This window comes from Polypterus senegalus, chromosome 8, assembly GCF_016835505.1.
Source record: "Polypterus senegalus isolate Bchr_013 chromosome 8, ASM1683550v1, whole genome shotgun sequence".
NCBI classification, from domain to species: Eukaryota; Metazoa; Chordata; class Cladistia; order Polypteriformes; family Polypteridae; genus Polypterus; species Polypterus senegalus.
In genome coordinates this window covers 152,384,941-152,409,732 of record NC_053161.1, presented here as the reverse complement: position 1 = coordinate 152,409,732, position 24,792 = coordinate 152,384,941, and the positions used below count along the sequence as shown (strand labels likewise).

The window sequence follows — 24,792 nt, the reverse complement described above, 5'->3', positions numbered from 1 at the left end:
CCAAAATATTTCCAGGTCAAGATCCAACATGCGACTGCTGCAATCAAGTTCCTGCATCACTGGGTCACATGTTTTGGGCCTGCACCAAATTCACATCATTCTGGACCAAAATCTTTAAATGCTTTTCAGACGGAATGGATGTCACAATCCCTCCTAACCCATTAACAGCTGTGATTGGTGGGCTCACAGAGGGGCTTAAAGTGGAGAAGTACAAACAAAGTGTAATTGCCTTTACTACAATATTGGCATATAGACTTATCTTGCTTAATTGGAAGAATCCACTTACACCTGAACACCAGCATAACCAAGGAGCTGCTTGTGGATTTAGACTGTGTACAGAGGGTGCAGACCTATAAATACCTAGGAGTGCAGCTGGACGATAAATTGGACTAGACTGCCAATACTGATGCTCTGTGCAAGAGAGGACAGAGCTGACTATACTTCCTTAGAAGGCTGGCGTCCTTCAACATCTGCAATAAGATGCAGCAGATGTTCTATCAGACGGTTGTGGCGAGCACCCTCTTCTACACGGTGGTGTGCTGGGGAGGCAGCATAAAGAAGAGGGATGCCTCACGCCTGGACAAACTGGTGAGGAAGGCAGGCTCTATTGTAGGCATGGAGCTGGACAGTTTGACATCCGTGGAAGAGTGACGGGTACTGAGCAGGCTCCTGTCACTCATGGAGAATCCACTGTATCCACTGAACAGGATCATCTCCAGACAGAGGAGCAGCTTCAGTGACAGACTGCTGTCTCCATCCTGCTCCACTGACAGACTGAGGAGATCGTTCCTCCACGATGCTATGCGACTCTTAAATTCCACCCGGGAGGGTAAACGTTAAAATTATACAAAGTTATTGTCTGTTTTACCTGCACTTTTGTCACTCTTGAAATTAATATTGTTTTTTATCAGTATGCTGCTGCTGGAGTATGTGAATTTCCCCTTGGGGTTAATAAAGTATCTATCGGAATCCTAACTCTCCCCTATTTTAAGTCAGTGGGTAACTGATTTTATATACTATTTGAGACTGGAAAAAAATCAAATTCGCATTTAGAGGATCTGTACAAAACATTTTCAATAACATCTTAGAATAAGCATTTCAATTGAGGAAGCAGATTCTCCCCATTTATCTTTATTAATTTATTGTTTTATCTATTAATTTGTCTTTAATAGCATAACGTCTTACACTACTGGCCTAGCTCTCTCTAATTTTCTTTTTGTTTCTTTTTGTAAAACTTGAGTTGTGTGTATGAAGTGTTATTTGATTTTTAAAAATTCAATAAAAGTAAAATAAAAAAAATGGGAAAAAAAGGCTTAAAAACTATCAGGGTTAATGCTGATTGTAAGTGAACAGACTTTGTCAAGTCTAGACACAAATCCTCAAATGACTCAACCACACCGGGATGTTAACATTGTTGTTTTAAGCCATTCCTGTGGAGCTTTAGCTTACAGTAAATATATTTTTGTCTCCATCCCCTGGCTTGTGTTTTACAGTCCCCTTTTGAAAGAGTGGTCTGAACCGTTCTTTTGTCTTCATTGTGTAGATTAGGCCATCATATTGACTCTGGACAAGTTGGACTTTCTACATGCAGGGGCATTTAGACTGCAATCAACAGAAATCCCAGTCAGCTGATCTCCACTGAACTAATTATGGGCCTTCTAAAACCAATTGGCGGAACCAGTGATGATTTAGGGGTGAACACCTATGAGATCAATTTAGTGTTTTACATTTGTTATTAATTTAGACAACTTTGCAAAGATCTGGTTTTAACATTTAGATGTTTTTTTTTTCCTGTCATTCTATTAAAAAAAAAAAAAAGCCAAATAAAATCCAGTGTGATTCAATGTTGTGAAACAATAAAATGAGAAAACTGCCAAAGGGGAGTGAACACTTTTCATAAGCACTGCACTATGTGATAAATGGCCTGCTCAATTCAAGATTCTATCATGTGTGAAAACTCAAGTGTGTACGGTCTTTCAAACAAGCCTTAGTTTCCAAATTGCACAAAAAAGCAATTGGGCACCCTTCATGTTAAACCTCGGGCTCAGAAAACAAACTTATTTTAGCACCTACCCTTTTTAGTGGGAGATGATGCTTTCTCAGTCCTCTTCAAGTCTGAATCCAATGATTCCGACTTCACCTGGACAGAGGGATCCTGTAGGGAGAAGGGCCTGCTCATAGTGGAGTCTGACTCTGTGACTATTTCTTCCTCTTCTTCTTCTTCTAAAGAAACACCTTCTGATTTAAAGTTTTCTTGCTTGACTCGGTTTGTAATTCCCTGCTTGTGTATGTCAGTCCGGTCAGATTTCCGCTCAGCCTCTTTCATGAAATGGATGCACTCCAGTTCACAGTTCTCTTCCTTAATGGCTACGCCCCTTTTCTCTATAGTGTTCGTGAATACCCGGCTTCTGTGTAGTACTACATTGCACCTTTCCTTGAATTTACCTCTGTCTTCTGAGGGTCCTTCTTCACGTGTATATTTCTCCTCTAGGGGCTCCAGAATAGCCTTTGATGTTTCCTCCATTTTACACGTTTAGACTTTACCATAAATGACAGATTCTTCTTCCTCTGTATAAACGGAACAGAGTAGAATTAGTTTAAAAAATGCACCACAAAGAAATGAAGAACACTGAGTTTCATCTTATGTCAAGAAATGCTACTGGGACTCCTTCAAACCCATAGCAATATGCCTTTATAGTGCCTGACTGGGACTGCTCTCTTATCTTTAGCCAAGTCAGACATTTTTCCTTTCTTTTTAGTAATTCTGATGTGTATTTTATGTGAGCTGTTTGTTATATTTCTTGAGCATCTAATTTTCTCCCTTGAAACAAATAAAATATGGTCTGTCAAAACCCTACATAACAAACAAAGAAACCAAATTACTGTATTTAATTTCCAGAAACCGCACTTCATCCTTCCTTTCTACCCACTGGCCATGCGTACTGTTCTTACAGTAAAGGGATCTCAATAACCATTAGTAAGAAAAAGATGGAAATTACTTCATGACCAGAAGTGGGGTTCTTTCCTTCCGTCATGTCTGCCTGTTATTGACTGATGATACGGGGCGACAAAATAGTTTTAAAATTTGACGTGCTTCCAGGCACTACCTGTTTTCACGGGTAACTCAACGAGATACCTCTTCATTCACGCTCTGTTGTGAACAGAGAGTTGTGACTGGCAGTTTCCCAGCAAATGACGGTATACCCCGTTGTTTTAATCGATTCAAGCAGATTGTCGTTTATTCTGCAGCATCTCCTGAACAATTCAAGAACCCGAACGCCGGCTGCTCCGTCTTCCATTGAAGGATCGTGGAGCACCCTTGGCACTATTCTGTCCAAGGCAACATATGCGCTTTTAACCTCAAAACTCTTCTCCCTAAGACATAGTGTTGAGAAGAGTAACAGCAGCCGCTGCCAGTGCCAGTTGACGGCGTACAGAGACAGACTAAAACGCCGAGGAAATAATATTAATAAGCGCTGGGCGAATACGACATGAACTGAAGACAGTCGTGAGCACCGAGGCCAGTGGGCGGTTCAAACACGAGAACACTCACCGTAGTGTAAGCATTAAATCAGGAAAAGCACAGACGGAGGTTTTCATGCTGCTCGCCACCTGAATCTCTAGCGCGTTTAGCAACGGTGCTACTGCATCTTTGTTTTTTCAATTTTTCTCACTGATATCGCGCTTGTACATACCTCTTCTTCCGGATACGACACCTGCAACGCACAGCTGTAGTTCTTAATCAGCGTTCCCCCTAGCAAGCTAATAGCAAATGTGTTTGGGTGGAATAAAAAAACAACTTCCGGTTCTGACTACATCGTGATGTGTCAAAATAAAAGTCCCACAGCTGCCATAGTTAACCATTTAGAGCGTTCAGAGTCTGTACAATGTGTTACACGTAGAGAGGTGGCAATGCAATACAGAGATGGCTCACTTGAAGAAAAAAAATTAAACGGGTAACATCTCGGAAATGCTACCCTGAATTCATCAAAATAATTTAAGTGAAATGCAATCACTGTGTGTAATTTTAACATGGAAATGTATGTTTATTACTGTCATGCTGCACAGATTCGTGTTCTTTGTATGCTCTTTTAGATAGCTCTCTATCCTTAAAAGATTGCCAGTATGACTTTGGCAGGCTTGACAGGCAGGCTCTGTCGACTTACATGATGGAATGCCAGCCTGTGCCGTTGGTGACTCAATCACAGGCTGATGCAGATTTGTCAGGGCTGTTCCATAACACTTCTTTCAAAGTCGGTGACCTCAGCAATCAACTGCAAATGCTCTCAGCGTCACACAAACTAGACAAGATGGCAAGGTAGTTTTCTTTTCAGTTGTGCAGCTGGTGACACAGGCACACCAGCAGGGATCTTGAGTCCTGCATTGTCAGATAAAGCAACGTTGATTATGAGCAATGGGCTGGCAGGTGGCAGGGTTGTTTAACACTGTTGTTGTGGGCTAGGAGTCCCAAGGACTAAAGAGTTCCAAAAGCTCTTCTAAAAATGCACACTAGAGGGGGTTATATAATAATAATAATAACAATAATAATAATGCATTTTATTTATAGGGCACTTTACATTAGCAGGAAATCTCAAAGTGCAACATAAAAAGTTTAAACAAAGGCAAGGCAAGCTAAAAACAGAGATAAAACAACAATAATTATAGCATTCTTGTTAATGAGCTTTCCTAAATAGAAATGTCTTTAGCTGTTTTTTAAAACAGCCCACAATCTGCTGTGTTCTTAGGCTCTCTGGTAAGCCATTCCAGAGCCGTGGAGCAGCGGCTGCAAAGGCTCGGTCTCCCATTGTATGAAGTTTGGTCACAGGGGGGTGAAGGCAGTAGGTATTTGTAAAACAGAGGTTTTTTGTAGTGGATTTTAATATAAGGAGCTCTTTGAGATATTGTGGAGCATTTCCATGGATACACTGGTGAGTAAACAAACAGAGTTTGTATCCGATACGGAGATGGATAGGGCGCCAATGAAATGACCGAAGGATTGGTGAAATGTGTTCATATTTCCTCACCCTCATCAGGATTCTTGCAGCACTATTTTGAATTTGTTGGAGCTTTTGAAGGCTCTTGCTGGGGATCCTGATGAGGAGTGCATTACAATAGTCCAGTCTGGATGAGACAAAGGCATGAACCAGTTTTTCAGCATCACAGAGGGAGAGGTAGCGATGGCGTTTGGCTATGTTTCGGAGATGTAGGGATGCAATTTTACAAAGGTGATGGACATGTGTATCAAATGACAGATAGGAGTCTAACTTGACACCCAGATTTGTAACAGAAGGGGAGAGGGTAATGGTACAGACAGAAAAGGATATACAATTTACAGAGGAACGAAGTTGATGGGGGTTGCCAATTAAAAGAGCTTCAGTTTTAGTGCTGTTCAGCTTGAGGAAGTTCTTGGACATCCAGGCCTCAATCTCATCCAAGCAAGAGGAAAAAGTTGATGGAGGTGTAAGAGAAGTCTTGCATATAGACAAACAAATCCCAGCTGGAATAAGGGCAAGAACCGAAACTTTACAAATTAAAAAATAAAAGATTTATTTCACAAAATGCTTTGTAACAAAAAGCTAGCTCTGGTGAGCACAAAAGGCAAAAATGAATATGCTTGAAAGTTGAACAAAGTCCCAATGCAGAATCCAAAGGCCTAGTTAGAAGGAACAGAGCAGAAGGCCACATAATCTGTAAATCACTAAAATACAGCAAAACATAAGTAAACTTGCCATTCCCAGGCACGTCTGAAATTAAACAGAAGGCACTGTGGGAGACCTTCTGGATTTATAGGGTGACGGGCAATTCCTGGTGGTGATTGGCAGTTGGCACTGCCCCTTTAGGACCACCCACAAAACACAGGGAATTTAATACAGGCAGCTAATATACATAAACAAAATCAAAAATAAAGAATAATGTATATAAACATCAAATGTAATATTAATCAAATCAACATAAACCAAAGATTCAAAAAGTAACAAAAGAGACATAAAAGATGTATTTGAACCCCAGGCTGAGACATGATAACTGCACTGCTAGTCAGTGAATACGATCCCTCCTTGTGATGGTAAGGGGTCAGCTGATCACAGTGCACCAGCACTGCCCAGTGTCCAAGGCTGGATTAAGACCACCACAAGCTCCAGAGTGCCAAAACTCAAAAGGCACCCCTCCCTTCACCATTAATAATAATAATAATTATTATTATTATTTACATTTATAAAGTGCTCAAAGCATTTTACATAGACAGAGGGGAACCCCTTCAATCTCCACCTGGATGATTCAACGGCAGTAATTATTGCACCAGTCAGTACGCCCACCACACATTAGCTCTTAGATGCTGAAGAGATGAGAGAAAGAGCCAATTAGAGACAGGCGATGATTAGGGGGCCAGAATGGATGAGGCCTTGAGGGGCAATTTAGCCAGGACATCAAGATAAACCCTACTGTTTTCAAAAGATTCCCTTAATGATCTTTAATGGCCACAGAGAGTCAGAACCTCAGTCATACATCTCATCCACAGGAAGATGCCATATTTACAGCACAGTGTCCACTGTCACTGCACTGGGGCATTAGGAGCCACACACAGACCATAGGGTAAGCACCCCCTGCTGGCCTCACCAACACCTCATCCAGCAGCAATCCAAGCTTTTCCTAGATGTCTCCCATCCAAGCACTGGCATGGTCTGAACATGCTTGGCTTCAGGTGGATGACCTGTTCTGCAGGTGGTATGGCTGCTGACACTACTGTCACTGAAGGCACGGCTGCTAGACACATCTATACTCACACGTTATGGACATCAAATATGTCCATCATAAATCAGGTTAACTTCCTGTTTTTTCTTCTGATAGCACATTTAACAAACATCTAACATGTTTAAAAGGCCATTATCACTTTGTGGCAAAAGGTAATATATGTGTATAACTGAGCATTTTGGGGTCACATCCTTGCACCAAATAAAAATAAAAAACAGAATGGGGATCCACATTTCTGTTTGGCATTGCTTGATACATCCTCAGTGTCTACCACACCGTTGTTCACACTTCAGTCTATCAAACCACAGTTTACTGCTAGAGCCACAGCGTCAGTCTTTTCCTGACACTGTAAGGTTGGTCTCATAGTCTCTGAAGCAGAATTTACAGCTTGTTCAAATCATTATTTTGATTTATTTTTTAATTGTCAAGTATACTTTTCAGAAAAGCAGTACCTTTTGCTTCTCTCTTTTTTTTATTTTTAGCTGCACCACTGGGTTCCCATTTTGAATGACCACCCATGTGGACTTTTTCACTTTCTGGACACAGTTATACATCACATGTTCTCTCTCATTGACAGTGACCTGTTAGACACCTGCTCTGACCATGTCCCATCCATATAAACCAACCAGCACATTTTATTTAAACCTCATTGGATAGGTTTATTAAGGTGAGAATAAACTTGAGAAAGCAATTTTGATGGTGGACTGCTGCGAGTGCCTGTGAATTAATTTTTCTTTCCCTCTTGGATGCAAAGGCCCCTTTGCAAAGCAGGACACCCAAGAGTGTGTGCCCAAGTCCCTCTGATGATAGATCCAATGCTGCTGGTGTCCTACCTTTACTTGGTATGCTACTTCAAACAACCAGTCCAGCACAGTACATGGACTGTGACAGCTGCTGGTCAAGTTCAGTGTTCCCCTATTCATTGTGAGTAGTGAAGCCACATGAGATCTCCAGGGTCTAGAGGGCGGCATTGGCATCATTTCTTGTACAGTATGTCCAATTCTGGTGATTGCTAGCATGCTTCTGATGTTTCTGAATTAGCATACAGGTTTACCTCCAGACTTGGCTGCAAGTTCTGAACATGGTGAAGCGCTGGGATTGGGCTGATTTTCAAGCTGGGGGTGTCCAAAGGCCTGGTTAAGCCCCAGCTACAGCATGTTGGTCCCTGTCTTTCTAATGCTCTGCTGTTATAATTGAGAGTTAGGTAACCAGGTTTATTTAATGATAGATATAGGTATGAATAATACAAGGACTATATGATAGATAGATATAGTCCCCAGGCGAAATTAGTCTTTTTAAAGAAGATTTTCAAATAAACAAATACATAAATAGGCAGATAAGTAAATAAATATACATACATACCTTGGTCTGAATACACTCCAGAATGACTATAAAGCAAGTAAATGTAAAAGAAAGAAAACTTTTGACTGGGCTGTCTCAGTCCGAGTGAGGCATAATGGAGATGTTTAACTCACTCGAGACCACACATTACCCATCTTTAATCTGCTTTATTTGACTAAAGTCCTTGGCTATTCTAAAAATCCTTCTCTCTCCCTCTTTAGTCTCCAATTTTTCAGATGCCTCCTCCAAATCTCGTGCCTTGGCTCTTGCCAATGCCCTCTTTGCCCCCTTTTTGTCTGCCTACAGTATAAATTTCTCTACTCTCCTCCCTCCCAGGCTGCTACCATGTCTACTTTGCCTTTTTCTTTGCCTCTATCACACCTGCCACTTGCTCTGGTTTTATTCTCCTGCTGATTTCGATCTCCCAGTCTATCACCACCATTTTATGATGCACTGTCACACTTTCCTCATTTATGACCTTACAATTCTTTATTTCTTTATAACCATGGGGGAATTAAACTGCTCAAGTATTAATTTGGCTAGTCTTACAAATAGTGAAGTAGAAGAACAGGAGTTTTTTATTATTATTTTATTAAATTAATTAAAAGCAAGTAACGTTACATACAATTAAGTTAGATTTAACAAAACTAAATTCAATTCAACACCCACCTTGAGAAGGAGAAGAAGGCCAACAGTGAGAGTAAAACCTTTAAGAGTAAAAAAGAGGAAAGAGTATCCTTCTCCCCGATATAAATGCTTATCGTAAAATGTTATTGATTAGATCAGAGATCTCAGACTTCAGTCCTGGAGGGCCACAGTGGCTGCAGATTTTCATTCTAACCCTTTGCTTAATGAGTGACCTGTTTTTGCTCCTAATTAACTTCTTTTGTATTAATTTTGTTTGACTTGCTCTTGAATACTCAGACCCCTTAATTGTTTCTTTTTCTTTAATTAGCAGCCAAACAATAAGGAGATACAAAATGACCCAAAACAGGACCAGCAAACTGTGTCCATCACACAATATCAGAAAATAAAAAGGGTGAAGGTCTCAGGAATGTTGATCTGCTGAGGTCAACAAAACATTTTAACAGGGCTCTTAGAAAAGAGAAAATCAACAGTCTCGGGGAAAAATGGCTGCTATTGCACAATGAGAGCAGCCATGGAATTAAAGAGAGAGAGAGAGGTTAGGACAGTGTTATTCAACCAGGGTTCCCAAGGGTTCCACCGAAAAAGTCTCATGATATAGCACATACTGGTGGATAATTGCACAGGGTTCCGTGAGCAAGATAACCATTCGCGCAGGGTTCCACTCCAGCGAAAAGGTTGAAAAACACTGGGTTAGGAGCACGCGCTATTATAGCGCATTGCCGCACCCACCACACGACAAACCAACTCACGATCCAGATTAAGACCTGAGTGTAGCCATACAACAGGTGACACCTCAGCACCAGCACCACACTAGTTCAGATAGAGAACGGGTTTAATTAATGACAAGAATCAGAGCCTGATTAAGCAACTGGTTGGAGTGAAATTGTTTGGAGTTTGGGACCCTGACTTAGTTGGTCTTCTGTTGGCTCACTCACCTCACATTTAACTTTTGTTAAAGGAAAGAAATGAAGCAATTCCAGAGAACACATCTTTAAAAACAAGTCAATTAAAATGAATTCAAAAGAAGTTAATTATCAGTAAAACAGATCACTAATTAAGAAAAGGGTTAGAATGAAAACCTGCAGCCATTATTGTGGCCCTCCAGGACTGGAGTTTGAGATCCCTGGAATAGATCCTGCTAGGCTTTGAAAAGGTTTTGTGCAGATCCACTAAGTGAGAATTAGTTTTTTTCCCCCCAACTAGTGTAGAACATCAGTTACCCACTGACTTAAAAGAGATGGTCTGGGATTTTTCCAGTTGAGCAAGTCGACATGCTAATAGTGAAATAAATGCAATTACTGTTTGTTTGTCCTTCTCATCTGGGAGCCCACCAAACACAGCTGTTAGTGGATTAGGGGGGATTGTGAGCCCAAGGCTGTCTGATAGGCATTTAAAGATTTTGGTCCAGAATGATGTTAATTTGGTGCAGGACAGAACAAGAGTTTTTAGCTGTTAGCAATGACAGTGCTTTAACATGCTGTGTTAACAAACAAATGAAGGGTGAAGCCGATCTAGATTTATATTTTGTTTTAATCAGGATAGGATTGAGGGTGCAGAGGTGATTAAACTATTAGGGTCAAGTAACCATAAAATGAATCAATTTTCAGTGTGTTGGCAGAGTGATCATTATTCTCTTGTTTTACAAACTTTATTTGAAGAAAATAACATTACATACAATCAAGACTTACTCTTAAAACAAAGAAAATAACATTCATACAACTGAGTCAAACTTAACAAACCTGAACTACAAGAATAAATCTTGTAAAACAACAAAGAACTGACAATGAATATCCTATCCCCTAATATGAAAGCTTATTCCAAAATTTTATTCCTAGATCTTGCCAGATTTAAAAAAAAAAGTTTTGAACAGATCCTCGAAGTGAGAATTTATTTTTTTCCAATTTCAAATAGTACAGGACATCATCATTATAACAGGTGGGCTGGGATTCTTTCAGTTGAGCAAGACAAGTCTCTGTGCTAGTAGAGTGGTGTCGGCTATTACAATCCATTTGTCCTTCTCCACTTTAAGCCCATCAAACACAGCTGTTAGTAGATTAGGAGGGATTGTGACACCAAGGCTGTCTGAAAGGCATTTTGGTCCAGAATGATGTTAATTTGGTGTAGGACCAAAACATGTGGCTCATGGAAGGAAGAGCTCGACTGCAACGTTCACAGGTTGACTCTTGGCCTGGATACAATTTAGACAATTTTAAATGAGACAGATGTGCTCGATAAACGAGTGAATGCTTCGTGCATATGGAGCTCGAATGTATTCTGTGCATGGCAGCCTTCCACTCCTATAATGAAATATCAAGTGAAAGGTCTTTACCCCACTATACCCTTGGATCTTTGAAAGGAAAAGATTTTAATGTGTTTTTATATATTACAGAGATGTTGTCAGAGTCTTCAAGGTTTATCAGTTTTTCTTCTGGAATAGAAATAGGTGGGAGGTGAGGAAAATTGGGCAGGTTCCTTTTAGCAAATTTTCTGATTTGATCACAGTATTGTTTTTGGCTCACATAAGCCAGTTTTAGACTTCCTAGAGCTGTCCTCTTGGGAGTCGTGTGCTGAATTGGAGCCCACATTACAGGGGCCATCTTACACAAATCACATAACCCCTGTTATGTAGGCTACTTAGTAACAGGCACTTCTTCAGCATGAACTGGCTGACTGGTCAGGAATTTCACAATCTTCTGAGTCACATCACACCATCTTTATGGGATGGTAGAATTAACACCCAGATATGTTAAGCATCTTTACCATCAGGGATGAGCAAGCCAAGGTCAAAAAGCAATTGGCAGCGACTGCAGATTTTCCTAATGTAATGGGCGCATTTGAATGCAGATACTGCATATTGTGATAAATGCATCATCATAGAATGAATTTGCTTTTGTGAACAGAAATAATTTTCACTCAGGTGATAAATAACTAATTTGTGATTCTCAAATGTGTCAACATTTACTTATTACTTATTAACTCACATTGCAGATACTTTTGTTTTTACAATTGAAGCACAGCACCTGCCTGTTCATAGCATGCTGAGTCTTCTAAAAGGATTTGAACTTGTAACCTCAGGGGGATTGAAAATTAGCAAATATTATACCTTTATATACCGGGCTATTCAAAATGAAAGAGCAGATTTCAAAAATGTATTTCAATCAAACTGTACAAGACAAGCACATTCCGCATTATCATTGGATAGAGGAAAGTTCAAAGTTTAAAAGCTCAGATAAAAGTACTAGTGAATGCCACTGTTTCTCATTTATAGTAAAATGGTGACAACACCACTGCGATTTGCGAAGTGCGAGTCCATTGTTCAAGTGCAACGTGAAAATTGCCGACGGTTCAAGAAACAGCCGCCTCATCATAAGCAAATTTATGGCATACAAAAAATTTGTAGAAGGTTGCATATGCAAACGTAAAAGCACTGGTCGTCCATGCACGTCAGATGAAAATGTTGAGCGTATCCGAGATGTGTTTGAATGGAGCCGTAGGAAATCCGCATCACGGGCAAGCATTGAACTTGGAATTCCTCAAACAATGGTACGGTGTGTTCTTAGACAGTGTCTGCATATGAAGCCTTACAAGTTGCAATTAGTGCATCCTGAAGACCATGAAAAAAGGTTTGAATTTTGTACTGTAATTCTGGAGGATATGGAAGAGGACAATTTTCCTGAACGACTGATTTTTTTCAGATGAATCAACTTTCCATCTCTGAGGTTAACCGTCACAATGTTAGAATTTGGGGGTATGAAAATCCTTGCATAGTCGTCGAACATGAAAGAGACTCACAGAAGGTAAATGTGTTTTGTGTCATTTCTGCAAGCAAAGTTTATGGACCTCTCTTTGTTGCAGAGCAAACTGTGATGGGATTTTCATACCTGGACATGCTACAATGCTGGTTATTTCCCCAACTTCAAGAAGATTCGAATGACTTTATTTTCATGCAAGATAGTGTCCCGCCTCATTTACACTTTGAGGTCTGGTGTTACCTAAACACCACCATTCCAGGACAATGGATTGGAAGAGGTGGACAACAACATCTTGCTCATTGTCTGTGGCCTTCCAGGTCTCTAGACCTTACCCAATGCGATTTTTACCTATAGGGGTACATTAAAGAAATGTACCACCTATTCCTGCTAATCTTCAAGATTTGTGACATTGAATTGAGGAAACTGTGAATTCAGTAACTAGGGGCCAGTTGACTTGTGTGGCAAGAAATGGTCTACCGTTTTGATGTTTGTCACGCTACACATAGTGCTTATGTGGAGTGCATGCAACCAAACCTTGAACTTTCCTCTATCCAGTGATGTGTGGAATGCATTTCTGTCTTATATAGTTTGAAATCTGCTCTTTCATTTTGAATAGCCCTGTATAAAGGATAAACAGGCAGATCCAAGCAAGCAGTAAGTGTAACACGCATCACAGGTAAATAAATGGAAGGAGTTATTAAGGAAAAGAAGGAGCAGCACATGTCTAGAACAGGAGTGACAGTGAACAGCCAACATTGGTTCACACGAGGGAAGGCATGTTTTACTAATATGCTGAAATGCAATGACAAAAAATATTTTTTTTAATCTGGATTTTCAGAAAGATTTTGATGAGGACCCAAGAGAGAGGCTAGTTGGCAAATTAAGTGGTGTCCCTCAGGGCTCAGTGCTGGGGCTGAGGGTCTTTGTAATTAACATAAAATAATCTGGAGAGGAGAATAATCAATAAGATGATTAAATTTGAGGTGGGAGGGCTGATAATCTCAAATCAGTTGATTCATTAAAAGGGAAACTTGGACAGCATACATGCTTGTGCAGATTTGTACAAAATGTAAAGTAATACATATAGAAAGTAAAAATATTAGTTTTGAATACACAATGGGAGGTCTGAAAATCAAATACACTTTATGAGAAGGATTTAGTATTCATATTGGACTTAACAGTATCAACTGCCAGAGACAGTGTTCAGAAGCCATTAAGTGTGTAGTGTGAAGTCATAATGAGTGTACTGCAAGTCAAGTGAAGTGACTCCTATAATGTGCATCTGTGGTCTCCATATTACAAAAAAAAAAAAAGCATAGCCATGCTATAGAAAGTCCAGAGGAGAATGACCAAGCCGATTCAGGGCCGACAGGTCTGAACTATAAGGGTTAGGGTTAGGGTTAGGTGACAGGATTGTAAAGTTTATAAGTATGAAAGGAACCAGTACAGTGGATTCCAGCTCTTACTTTGAAATGAGTTTGACAAGAACACAGGGAGACAGTTACAAACTTGTTAAGCGTTTGCTGTCAATACCAAATTTTTCCAATTCAGTTAAAGGGGAACAGTCCTACTTTTCTATCACTGAATGAACTGTTAAAAGTCCACATTGGAAGAACTTGGTACAATGGATCGAAGCTGTTATATTAAACCAAACTCAACAGTAACATGGGAGCATATCACATGTTAAATTTGCAATGGGGGTTTTCATCATTATGCTGGAGTACCTGTTGGTCATAAGAATATATTAAACATACCCTGTAAAGAGGGACCAGTTAAAACTGTGATTGCTAGGCAGTAAAATACAGTGAGAAGAAAACAAAAAGAAAATGTCAATGCAAGCTGCCATGACAAAAAAAGAACATGTATGAGAGTGATATACCATATGCGGGTAGTGACTGCCCCAATACCGCAACCAGGGTGAAAGCAGGTTAAGCCCTGCCAGCTTGGTAAAGTGACTCAGTTGTTGGAGTTGCCTGTACCTAATTTAGAAGAACATGAGAGGTCAATGGTTATCATCAGAGATAGCAACACCTGCAGTCTGATATTTTGGGGCTGTGCAAGTACCTGAAAGAACAGGCAACACGGATACTGCCAGAGCGATCTGGCCTTTGAAAGTACACAATAAGCTCACAGTTTCAAGAGCACCAGGGCCAGTATACCGTTATGACCTTGAGCCTAAAAGTAAGTCTGAGCCTTGGTTGGAAGTAACTAGGGATTAGATTAAAAGCTAACTGTGACAAAGTATGGAGTAGATAAGGACAAGCATCCAACTGCATGGTATAGCTCAAAGGCTAGGGGTGAAGACAGAGAGAGATGGAAATGTAGAAGACTGACTCTTGAGCCAGGTACTAAAAAAGAGAAGAGTGGATGAGTGGCTTTGCCTGGCAGACTGGGGCTTGAGCCCTGAAAAGGAGCAGGACTTGATTTCTGTTCTAGAATTTTGGTGTTTCTTTGCTTCTGCTTACTGATTCTGTGTGTGTATATCTCTATATATTTAAAATCCAACATCTGTCTGCCCGCTTCTCATGAGTTTTTTTTTTTCTATAATTTGCTTGAACATTCTGGTTGATTTTGCAACCTCTCTCATTGCGCTAATTGTCATCATAGTTCGCTTGTAGTACTGATTCATTTGCACAAATCCGAGAGAGACGCAGCAGGTAGAAAGGAGGGGGAGTCAGTCTACCTCTGTGTTTTGGAGTGTATCTTGCCTCTTTTTAGCTAGCGATACCTGTTTGTTTATTGATTTTTAAAGTTTGTCCTGTTTCACTACTACACAGTTGGAGCCGTGGGGGACGGCTAATATACACGGGTGATCCAGGTCTAATTATGCAGATCCAGATCGTCTGGATGACTTTGATTTATGCGGGGATGATTCTAGTTTGGCGCGAAGGTAATTCTTCATGTCTTCAGTTCGCACACTTCTCGATGGTCTGGGATTTTTCGGGTGATTTCCTATGCAATAAACTTAAGTTATAGCATAATGAAAATTGCATAATTAGATCTGGACCACCATATATATTAGCAAAATACCCGCACTTCGCAGCGGCGAAGTACTGCCCTAAAAGTTTTATTAAGAAGAAAATGAAACCTTTTTAAACTGAGGGAAAATATACCAATAATTATTTGTTAAGGATCTCTTTGTATACCACATTTTGAGTTCGGCTCTCCGTTTGTAATATGACCAAGCTGTGTGCTGAGCTTACTCTTAAGCATGCTACGTACAGTTGGCAATGTTAACAGTAATCTTGTCTCAAATCTCACAGCTTGGATTGCTGCTGTAATAATCAGTTTGAGTTTCATGGTTTGTTTCAATTACGACAGCATTTGTAGGACTTGTGTTGAAGTGACATTCAGCATCTGTCAAGCGTTGTAAGTATACAACCAGTTTCATCGATAACTTCACATCCAGCTTTTGAGAGTTTAAACATTCATAAACATCAAAGTGTCCACTACTGAAATTGTCACCTGTGAATCCAAGATGTTTAAGAGGCATTGGCGGTTGTCGAAAGGTGTAAAATATTTGGCCATTTCGGTACACTTGAAAGCAATAACCGAACAATTCAGCGGCAGCCATCAACTCACATGCAGATGCATAGGTGAAGGACTTAAGAATTTTACTCTTCTCGTGCTCCTGTGTAGTATAATTATCTCATGTACCGTCATCAGTCCACACCTTGAACCTGTCCCAGTCATTCAATACATAAGACACAATGTTCCTCCCTGGCCATTGAACCTTACTATTATTCGATGTTAATTAATGTTGATTTATTTTGTTTTATAATTGTGTCTTTCATTTTTCTATTCTTTAATATGTAAAGCACTTTGAGCTACTGTTTGTATGAAAATGTGCTATATAAATAAATGTTGTTGTTGTTGTTCCTCCAGATATCAAGAGTGAGCCTGATATGGCCATGCAATATATAACAAAGAGAATGGAAAAGGTAGGTGCCATCTCCGGGCATGGAAACCACTTGGTAAGTGACAGTTTTTTGATCGATGGTAATCGACTCGATAGACATGTTAATGCGGGTACGGTTGGAATGATAAAGGAAATGGGTATCTGAACAATGTACAGTAAGTCTAAAATACCTACACAATAACTATAATCGTAATAAACGAACAATAAAACAGCGGAGAAGCCGTGGATTAAATAAAAAGGCTGTAGTTATCAGCAGGGAGATGTGAATCCCGTGGCGAAGCAAGGAAGGGAATGTAGAGACTGGAGCGAGGGACGGCCTTATATAGGAAGGCAGCCAACAACGTGGGAGGCGTTGGGATGGGGGACCCAACGCTGCCTCACACGGTGACCGAGCTGCAGGCTATGGACGTATATATGTACGTACGTAGGATTCAGTTAGCGTTGGGAACCCGCGTACCAAATTTCTTGAAGATGGGCCCATAAGTAACAAAGACTGTTGAAAAGTTCAATACGGCGACCGACAGTGGCATCATACCACCTAAATAAGTACCAAATTTCAGCCTTCTACCTACATGGGAAGTTGGAGAATTAGTGACGTAAGAAACTTCAATATGGCGGCCAACAGTGGCATCATACCACTGAAATAAGTACGTACATCGGTTTTGGTTAGCGCAGGGAAGCCACCTACCAAATTTCATGAAGATGGGGCCATAAATAAGAAAGTTCAACATGGCGAACGTTGTAAACCGTTATGACCATTACGTGTAGAATTTCGAAATGAAACCTGCTTAACTTTTGTAAGTAAGCTGTAAGGAATGAGCCTGCCAAATTTCAGCCTTCTACCTACACGGAAAGTTGGAGAATTAGTGACGTTGGAAAGTTCAATATGGCGGCTGACAGTGGCGTCATACCATCGAAATAAGTACGTACATCGGTTTTGGTTAGCGCAGGGAAGCCACCTACCAAATTTCATGAAGATGGGGCCATAAATAAGAAAGTTCAACATGGCGAACGTTGTAAACCGTTATGACCATTACGTGTAGAATTTCGAAATGAAACCTGCTTAACTTTTGTAAGTAAGCTGTAAGGAATGAGCCTGCCAAATTTCAGCCTTCTACCTACACGGAAAGTTGGAGAATTAGTGACGTTGGAAAGTTCAATATGGCGGCTGACAGTGGCGTCATACCATCGAAATAAGTACGTACATCGGTTTTGGTTAGCGCAGGGAAGCCACCTACCAAATTTCGTGAAGATGGGGCCATAAATAAGAAAGTTCAACATGGCGGACGTTGTCGACCGTTATGTGTAGAATTTCGAAATGAAACCTGCTTACCTTTTGTAAGTAAGCTGCAAGGAATAAACCTGCCAAATTTCAGCCTTCTACCTACACGGGAAGTTGGAGAATTAGTGATGAGTCAGTGAGTCAGTGAGGGCTTTGCCTTTTATTAGTATATATATATATATATATATATATATATATATATATATATATATATATATATATATATATATATATATATATATATATATATATATATATATATTAGAGAGACAGAGGCCACCTGGGTTCAGACTTAAGAGGCACATGTTCTCCATTAAGTCATGGACTACAGATGGGACTGGGATGCCCCGAGAAGCTGGCTATATACTGTACAGTAAGTGACCTGTGAACAGTGCACAAGTGTAGGGTAGCAAATCCACTACTGTAATAATCAATTTATTACACATTTCCTAGCTGCTGAAGAGTGTCTGTGTTTGTGTGTGGGTGCCAGTAAGCTTTGGATGGACCCTGGCCTTGGGTCGTCAGCTCAGCGAGTGGGCAATTATGGGTGAGTGGAGTGGGCTGGAGCCAAGCGGCAAGTATTTGTACAGGCTGAGGAGATGAAGAGGCTGGGGCAACTTTGTGTCACAAAAGACCTGGCAACGTAATTGAAACCAAAGGTGCTTTACAGGGTCACACTAATATCTTGGCATAAAGTGGTGGAGTCCATTCTTCCGTCTCTTGCAAGGGTCATTACGATATGTACGTACATATGCAAGTGACAGCGAGTGCACAGTGAAGGTGAAAGAGATGCTCACTGTTGCTGAAAAAGCCATTAAGATGGTCAGCTAGCAGTGTTTTTGGAGGTTTGCGGAGCACGGAATCTTAATTCACACTTTCTAAACAATCCCTAACGTGCTGAATTCACAACTCATCTATGACAAAATCATGGGAGGACATCAGGCTGAGGAGAAGGGGTAGCGCCCTGAGTGATTTCTTGCATATGACTACATGTATATAATTTATTCTTTCTAACCTTAGCAACATTCTGGGCTATTAGCTCTTTATTCACCAACTCTATTCTAGTCCTTAAAGATCTTCCCACCTTTTTATTTTGGATTATAAAAACTTTGCAGATGCACCTCAACCTGTTTAGCGTTAACCCTGAGTATGACTTGGGGTGATGATAATAGTCCACTTTACAGTTTAAGGCCCGAATAACTCTTAGGACAGTATTCTGCTGCCGTTGTGGAAGACAGTTAACCAATATAAACAATCACCCCGAAGAATCAGGCAGGAGGAAGCTTGCCATATGTATTTCTTTCGCAGAAAGGTGGAGCCCTGCAGTTAACAGCTCAACATGAGGGATTCTCAATAAACAAAGGGTGTAGCTCTTATTTATACACTCAGCTTTTACATAACAGATTTGCATATCTCAGTTATAGTAAAAAAGAATAAATCTTACTGGCTATAAAAATCAGGCACTTTGATCATGCAGCATAACACTCCACTGCTTGGTTAAATCACAAAAATCATGTGCGGCATACTTTATCTTCTTTATTCGAACTGGTTAAAGTCCATACAAGACCCTCGGACCTTGATAGTTTCCTGCATTTGTGGAATTTCACGTTTTAGGTGGTAACGCTGAACACCTTAAACACACATACATGCAGCTGCTGGCCTTCAGATGTCACTTTGAGATTTGGGTTTATGAGATTTACAGCTTACTTGTTTTCTCCAGAGTTGTATATGCTGTGACCTTCAACTTACAGCTGCAGCCCTAACATGTTTCTGAAGAAAGGCACAAGGCACTGTTAACCATTTAGCTCCTTACTGCCCACATCATCTAATGGAGAAAAAAAATCCTGAAAATGTCTGTGCTTTTTGCCATGCTACAGTAACTCATTAATATTAATGAGTGGGCCTTTCACACAAAATACAATAGAGTGTAAAGCCAGTTTTAGAACAAACTGAAACAGAACCATTAGTTAAATCAAGCAATAGTGATGACAATTTGAATTGGTCATCAGACGTTGGCATGGACAATGAATCTGATGCATACTGCAGTGTTAGGACCAAACTACTGTTATATGCCTGTAAATTTGGTTGCCTGGAAGTTCACCATTGTGCAAGAAGGTGCATGACAAAAAGGCAAAAAATTGGGTTAGGGTTAAAAATTGGAATCTAGTAGAAGGACAATAAAGACATTAGCCCCCTAAGCTCTGTCTCAACGCAGCAAATGTTATTAATTTTAGGGGAAATGTGGGAGTCACAAAGCCTTGTCCTGTGGTAGCCTATAATAATATGAGGAATGTGTTGCTCGTGCAGATCAGGCACTGATGTTCTACTCTCTCTTGCTCAAGCAACAGAAAAAATGCACAAAAAACACACTTTAACTGTTTCAATTGCCATACCTGGCTCTGCATTGATGACTATTTCAAAACATGTCACACAAATGACATAAACCTACATCAGTAAATGCTCAACATACAGTACCTTTCCTACTGTATTTATGTTATCATTTTGGTATTTAGAGGTTTCTGTTACATGTAATATTTTTTTCCTGTTCAAAAAATGGCACATTGCTGACTCATTTTTTTCTAGGGGTAAACATAACGTTAAACAGCCTTCCTCCCTTGATGTATTCTTCTGTTTATGTGAATATTTTACTGGCCAAGATGGAGATTGTCAAAATTATTTATAGACTGCTTCTTTTTGCATGCTTTCAAGGGAGCCGGTGGGACTAATATTAGCTCTGCAGATATTTTTTTTTTTTTTTGCAGATTTTTCTGTCAACATGCCCTCTGATTTATATAATGTCTGCACCCTCATGGATCACTAAGCATTTAACAGATTCCTTCTTCAGGTTTAAGACTGCACATAACACCAGTAAGAAATACATTCAGGTGGCAGTCCTTTTGGAGCTGCTGGGTGCAAACTCAGAACAATAGTCCAATGAGGAGGCTGTCACTTCACATTATACATCAGTGATGTTATGCAATACAGCCAGTTAAACCATGGTTAAGATTAGGGTTGTCAGAGACAAATAAGGTCGGTTGTAAACTGTAAACCAAGTGAATTAAACATGCAATTCAATTGGCTGTTTGGGGGAGCTCCTGGTGGAGGTCTGCACCTGGATGCAGTCTTCTCACTCAGGCTGCAGGATTCAGAGAGTGTGCAGTTTAGCCGAAGGAGAACTAGCCCCCTCTAGTGAGCAGTTGGGTTTAGGACTGCAAGAGCATCTTCTTACTTCAGTGGGTGTCTCCATTTCAGTCTCAATACACTGTATACTTCAACAACATTAACACTAGAATTACCACAGTCTACGAAAAAAACTTGTAGATCTGGCCCACCTTAAAACCATTCACACCTCTCCTTCAGCTTCTTTTGTCTTCTAAATGTGTCAATTAAGACGAGCAGTAAGCAGCCAGCTATTCCATCCCCCACCATCGCAGAACATTCACTAAGTTTTCCCAGCTTATGCCTTGTTTGATTATCTGGGAGTGACTGAACTGCTGGAGTTTTAGAGTGGAAATAATAGACCATTATTTGGAACACATGCATTTCATGTGTGTTCTGTTTCTACAGTAATCCGTGTAAACATATTGTTAAAACAGAAACGTTTTCATATTTTAGTAATAAATGTTACAAAATGTAGGCATAAACTATAGAATGTGTGAAGACTGATTTCCAAAGATCAAATAAACACTTTCATAAAAAGGTTCAAAAATGATACAACAGCTTCCATGGCATAGTGCTAAGATTTGCTGTCTCAGAGTGCACCAGGCCTACTGTGCCTCAGAGACCTGAGTTCGATTCCCCACTAGGGAGAAAGTTATATATTTTTTTTTCTTTTTAACCTTCGCCGCTCTGCCTGCCTGCAAACATCTGCTTTCTGCGTGCTGGGGCATTTTTCTTTTTTTTTTTCTTAAGTAAGTCGTTAAGTTTAAAATGTTGATCACGGATATTTCTGTTGATTAATTCATGCTTTCATTGATTATAGCTAATACTGTTATCAAGTGGTCGCTATTTTTGCCTGTTGTATACAATCTATCTACAAACCGGATTCCAAAAAAGTTGGGACACTATACAAATCGTGAATAAAAACTGAATGCAATGATGTGGAGGTGCCAACTTCTAATATTTTATTCAGAATAGAACATAAATCACGGAACAAAAGTTTAAACTGAGAAAATGTATCATTTTAAGGGAAAAATATGTTGATTCAGAATTTCATGGTGTCAACAAATCCCAAAAAAGTTGGGACAAGGCCATTTTCACCACTGTGTGGCATCTCCCCTTCTTCTTACAACACTCAACAGACGTCTGGGGACCAAGGAGACCAGTTTCTCAAGTTTAGAAATAGGAATGCTCTCCCATTCTTGTCTAATACAGGCCTCTAACTGTTCAATCGTCTTGGGCCTTCTTTGTCGCACCTTCCTCTTTATGATGCGCCAAATGTTCTCTATAGGTGAAAGATCTGGACTGCAGACTGGCCATTTCAGTACCCGGATCCTTCTCCTACGCAGCCATGATGTTGTGATTGATGCAGAATGTGGTCTGGCATTATCTTGTTGAAAAATGCAGGGTCTTCCCTGAAAGAGATGACGTCTGGATGGGAGCATATGTTGTTCTAGAACCTGAATATATTTTTCTGCATTGATGGTGCCTTTCCAGACATGCAAGCTGCCCATGCCACACGCACTCATGCAACCCCATACCATCAGAGATGCAGGCTTCTGAACTGAGCGTTGATAACAACTTGGGTTGTCCTTGTCCTCTTTGGTCCGGATGACATGGCATCCCAGATTTCCAAAAAAACTTGAATCGTGACTCGCCTGACCACAGAACAGTCTTCCATTTTGCCACACTCCATTTTAAATGATCCCTGGCCCAGTGGAAACACCTGAGCTTGTGGATCTTGCTTAGAAATGGCTTCTTCTTTGCACTGTAGAGTTTCAGCTGGCAACGGCGGATGGCACGGTGGATTGTGTTCACTGACAATGGTTTCTGGAAGTATTCCTGAGCCCATTCTGTGATTTCCTTTACAGTAGCATTCCTGTTTGTGGTGCAGTGTCGTTTAAGGGCCCGGAGATCACGGGCATCCAGTATGGTTTTACGGCCTTGACCCTTACGCACAGAGATTGTTCCAGATTCTCTGAATCTTGGATGATGTTATGCACAGTTGATGATGATAGATGCAAAGTCTTTGCAATTTTTCACTGGGTAACACCTTTCTGATATTGCTCCACTATCTTTCTGCGCAACATTGTGGGAATTGGTGATCCTCTACCCATCTTGGCTTCTGAGAGACACTGCCACTCTGAGAAGCTCTTTTTATACCCAATCATGTTGCCAATTGACCTAATTAGTGTTTATTGGTCTTCCAGCTCTTCGTTATGCTCAAATTTACTTTTTCCAGCCTCTTATTGCTACTTGTCCCAACTTTTTTAGGATTTGTTGACACCGTGAAATTTTGAATCAACATATTTTTCCTTTAAAATGATACATTTACTCGGATTAAACATTTGATCTGTCATCTACGTTTTATTACAAATAAAATATTGACATTTGCCATCTCCACATCATTGCATTCAGTTTTTATTCACAATTTGTTTAGTGTCCCAATTTTTTTGGAATCTTGTTTGTAGCATCTTTCACATCTATCTCCACTCTCACTGCTCGCTTGCCTGCGTGCAGCGTGTGTCAACTGATATATGATTTAATGTATTTCTTTTTGACAATTCTCCGAGTTGTAAAATACATATACGTCATATATAAAACAAAACTACAATATAGCTAATACTGTTAGGTATCTGTCTAGTGCCTTCCCTATTTATCTAGAGCCTTTCACATGTGAATGTACTCTCACTGCCTGCTTGCCTTCTGCAGCACCTGTCATATAGTGCCTTTCACATCTATCTATCCATCTATCTGTGCATTTTTCAGTGATCTGTCTGACAGTCTGTGTCTTACAGAACTTAAAAATAAGAACAGTTATAAGGACACTTGTTCATGTTAATTGAAGTCTCAATTGTTAAAAAATATTTTAAAAGGTGCATCCCACATGAAAATATAACAATCTTATTAACTAACAGTGCATACCAATTTATAAATTTTATGTCTGTTTGAGGTTAAAAAGAAAAAAAAATTAACACTTTCGCCCCAGCAGGGAATCGAAGTTGGGTCTCTGAGGCACAGCAGGCCTGCTGCACTCTGAGACAGCAAATCTTAGTGCTACACCACAGAAGCTGTTCATTCTCAAACCTTTTGTGAAAGTGTTGATTTGACCTTTGGAAATCAGGCTTCACACATTCTATAGTTTATGCCTACATTTTGTAACATTTATTACTAAAATATGAAAAAGTTTCTGTTTTAACATTGTGTCTACTGTAGAAACGGAATACACATGAAATGCGTTCCAAATAACGATCTATTATTTCCACTCTAAAACTCCAGCAGTTCAGTCACTCCCAAATAATCAAACAAGGCATGAGCTGGGAAAACTTAGTGAACGTTCTGCGACGGTGGGGGATGGAATAGCCGGCTGCTTACTGCTCGTCTTAATCAGCACATTTAGAAGACAAAAGGCGCTGGCAAAGAGGTGCAAACGGTTTTAAGGTGGGCCAGATCTACGTGTTTTTTTGTAGACACTGGTAATTCTAGTGTTACAAAAACAAAACAATGATTTTTTGGTGGATGATAATGTTTCATTCATCAGTGTATATAGTGTATTTTTTTTTCCAATATTCTAAGTTGAAATTTGTTGTCTCTGGTCAGTCATGGTGTTGTCTACACTCACCAAATACTTTAGTCTCAACCACATTCTGGTGTTTAAAACAAAAGTAGAATGAACCAATGATCTGGGATTAGCCTCTTCATAAGTATTTGTTTGTCCATTTCTTTGACTCTTACCTGAGTCCACTTCATTTCCTCGTTTTGTGTTGTAGGCCTGGTTGTGGTTGTCCATCCATTCTGCCTCTTTATTTCTTTATTTTCTTCTTGGTGGTATTCCAGAAGGTTTCAGTTTCTGTTTTATCTAGTAGTGGATTTATTTCAAATCTGAGTCTCCATTCAGTAACCCACCAAATATTCTATGAATGTTCTGTTCATGTAGGTTT

General features: G+C 40.0%; 1 protein-coding gene across 5 annotated transcripts in view; it reads right to left on the bottom strand.

Annotated features, from left to right (window-relative positions):
* LOC120534404 (gastrula zinc finger protein XlCGF26.1-like) overlaps positions 1-24,782 on the bottom strand; it is a 60,936-nt gene extending 36,154 nt beyond the window's left edge. The window contains exons 1-2 of one of the 5 annotated variants that reach the window (XM_039761955.1): positions 24,587-24,782; positions 2,074-2,568 (exon numbers count right to left, since the gene is read on the bottom strand). In XM_039761955.1, the coding sequence (XP_039617889.1) occupies positions 2,074-2,524 (451 nt within the window). In that variant the 5' untranslated portion in view covers positions 2,525-2,568; positions 24,587-24,782. The other 4 variants (XM_039761957.1, XM_039761954.1, XM_039761956.1 and 1 more) reach the window with 4 other exon arrangements.
* Positions 24,783-24,792: the final 10 nt, after the last annotated feature.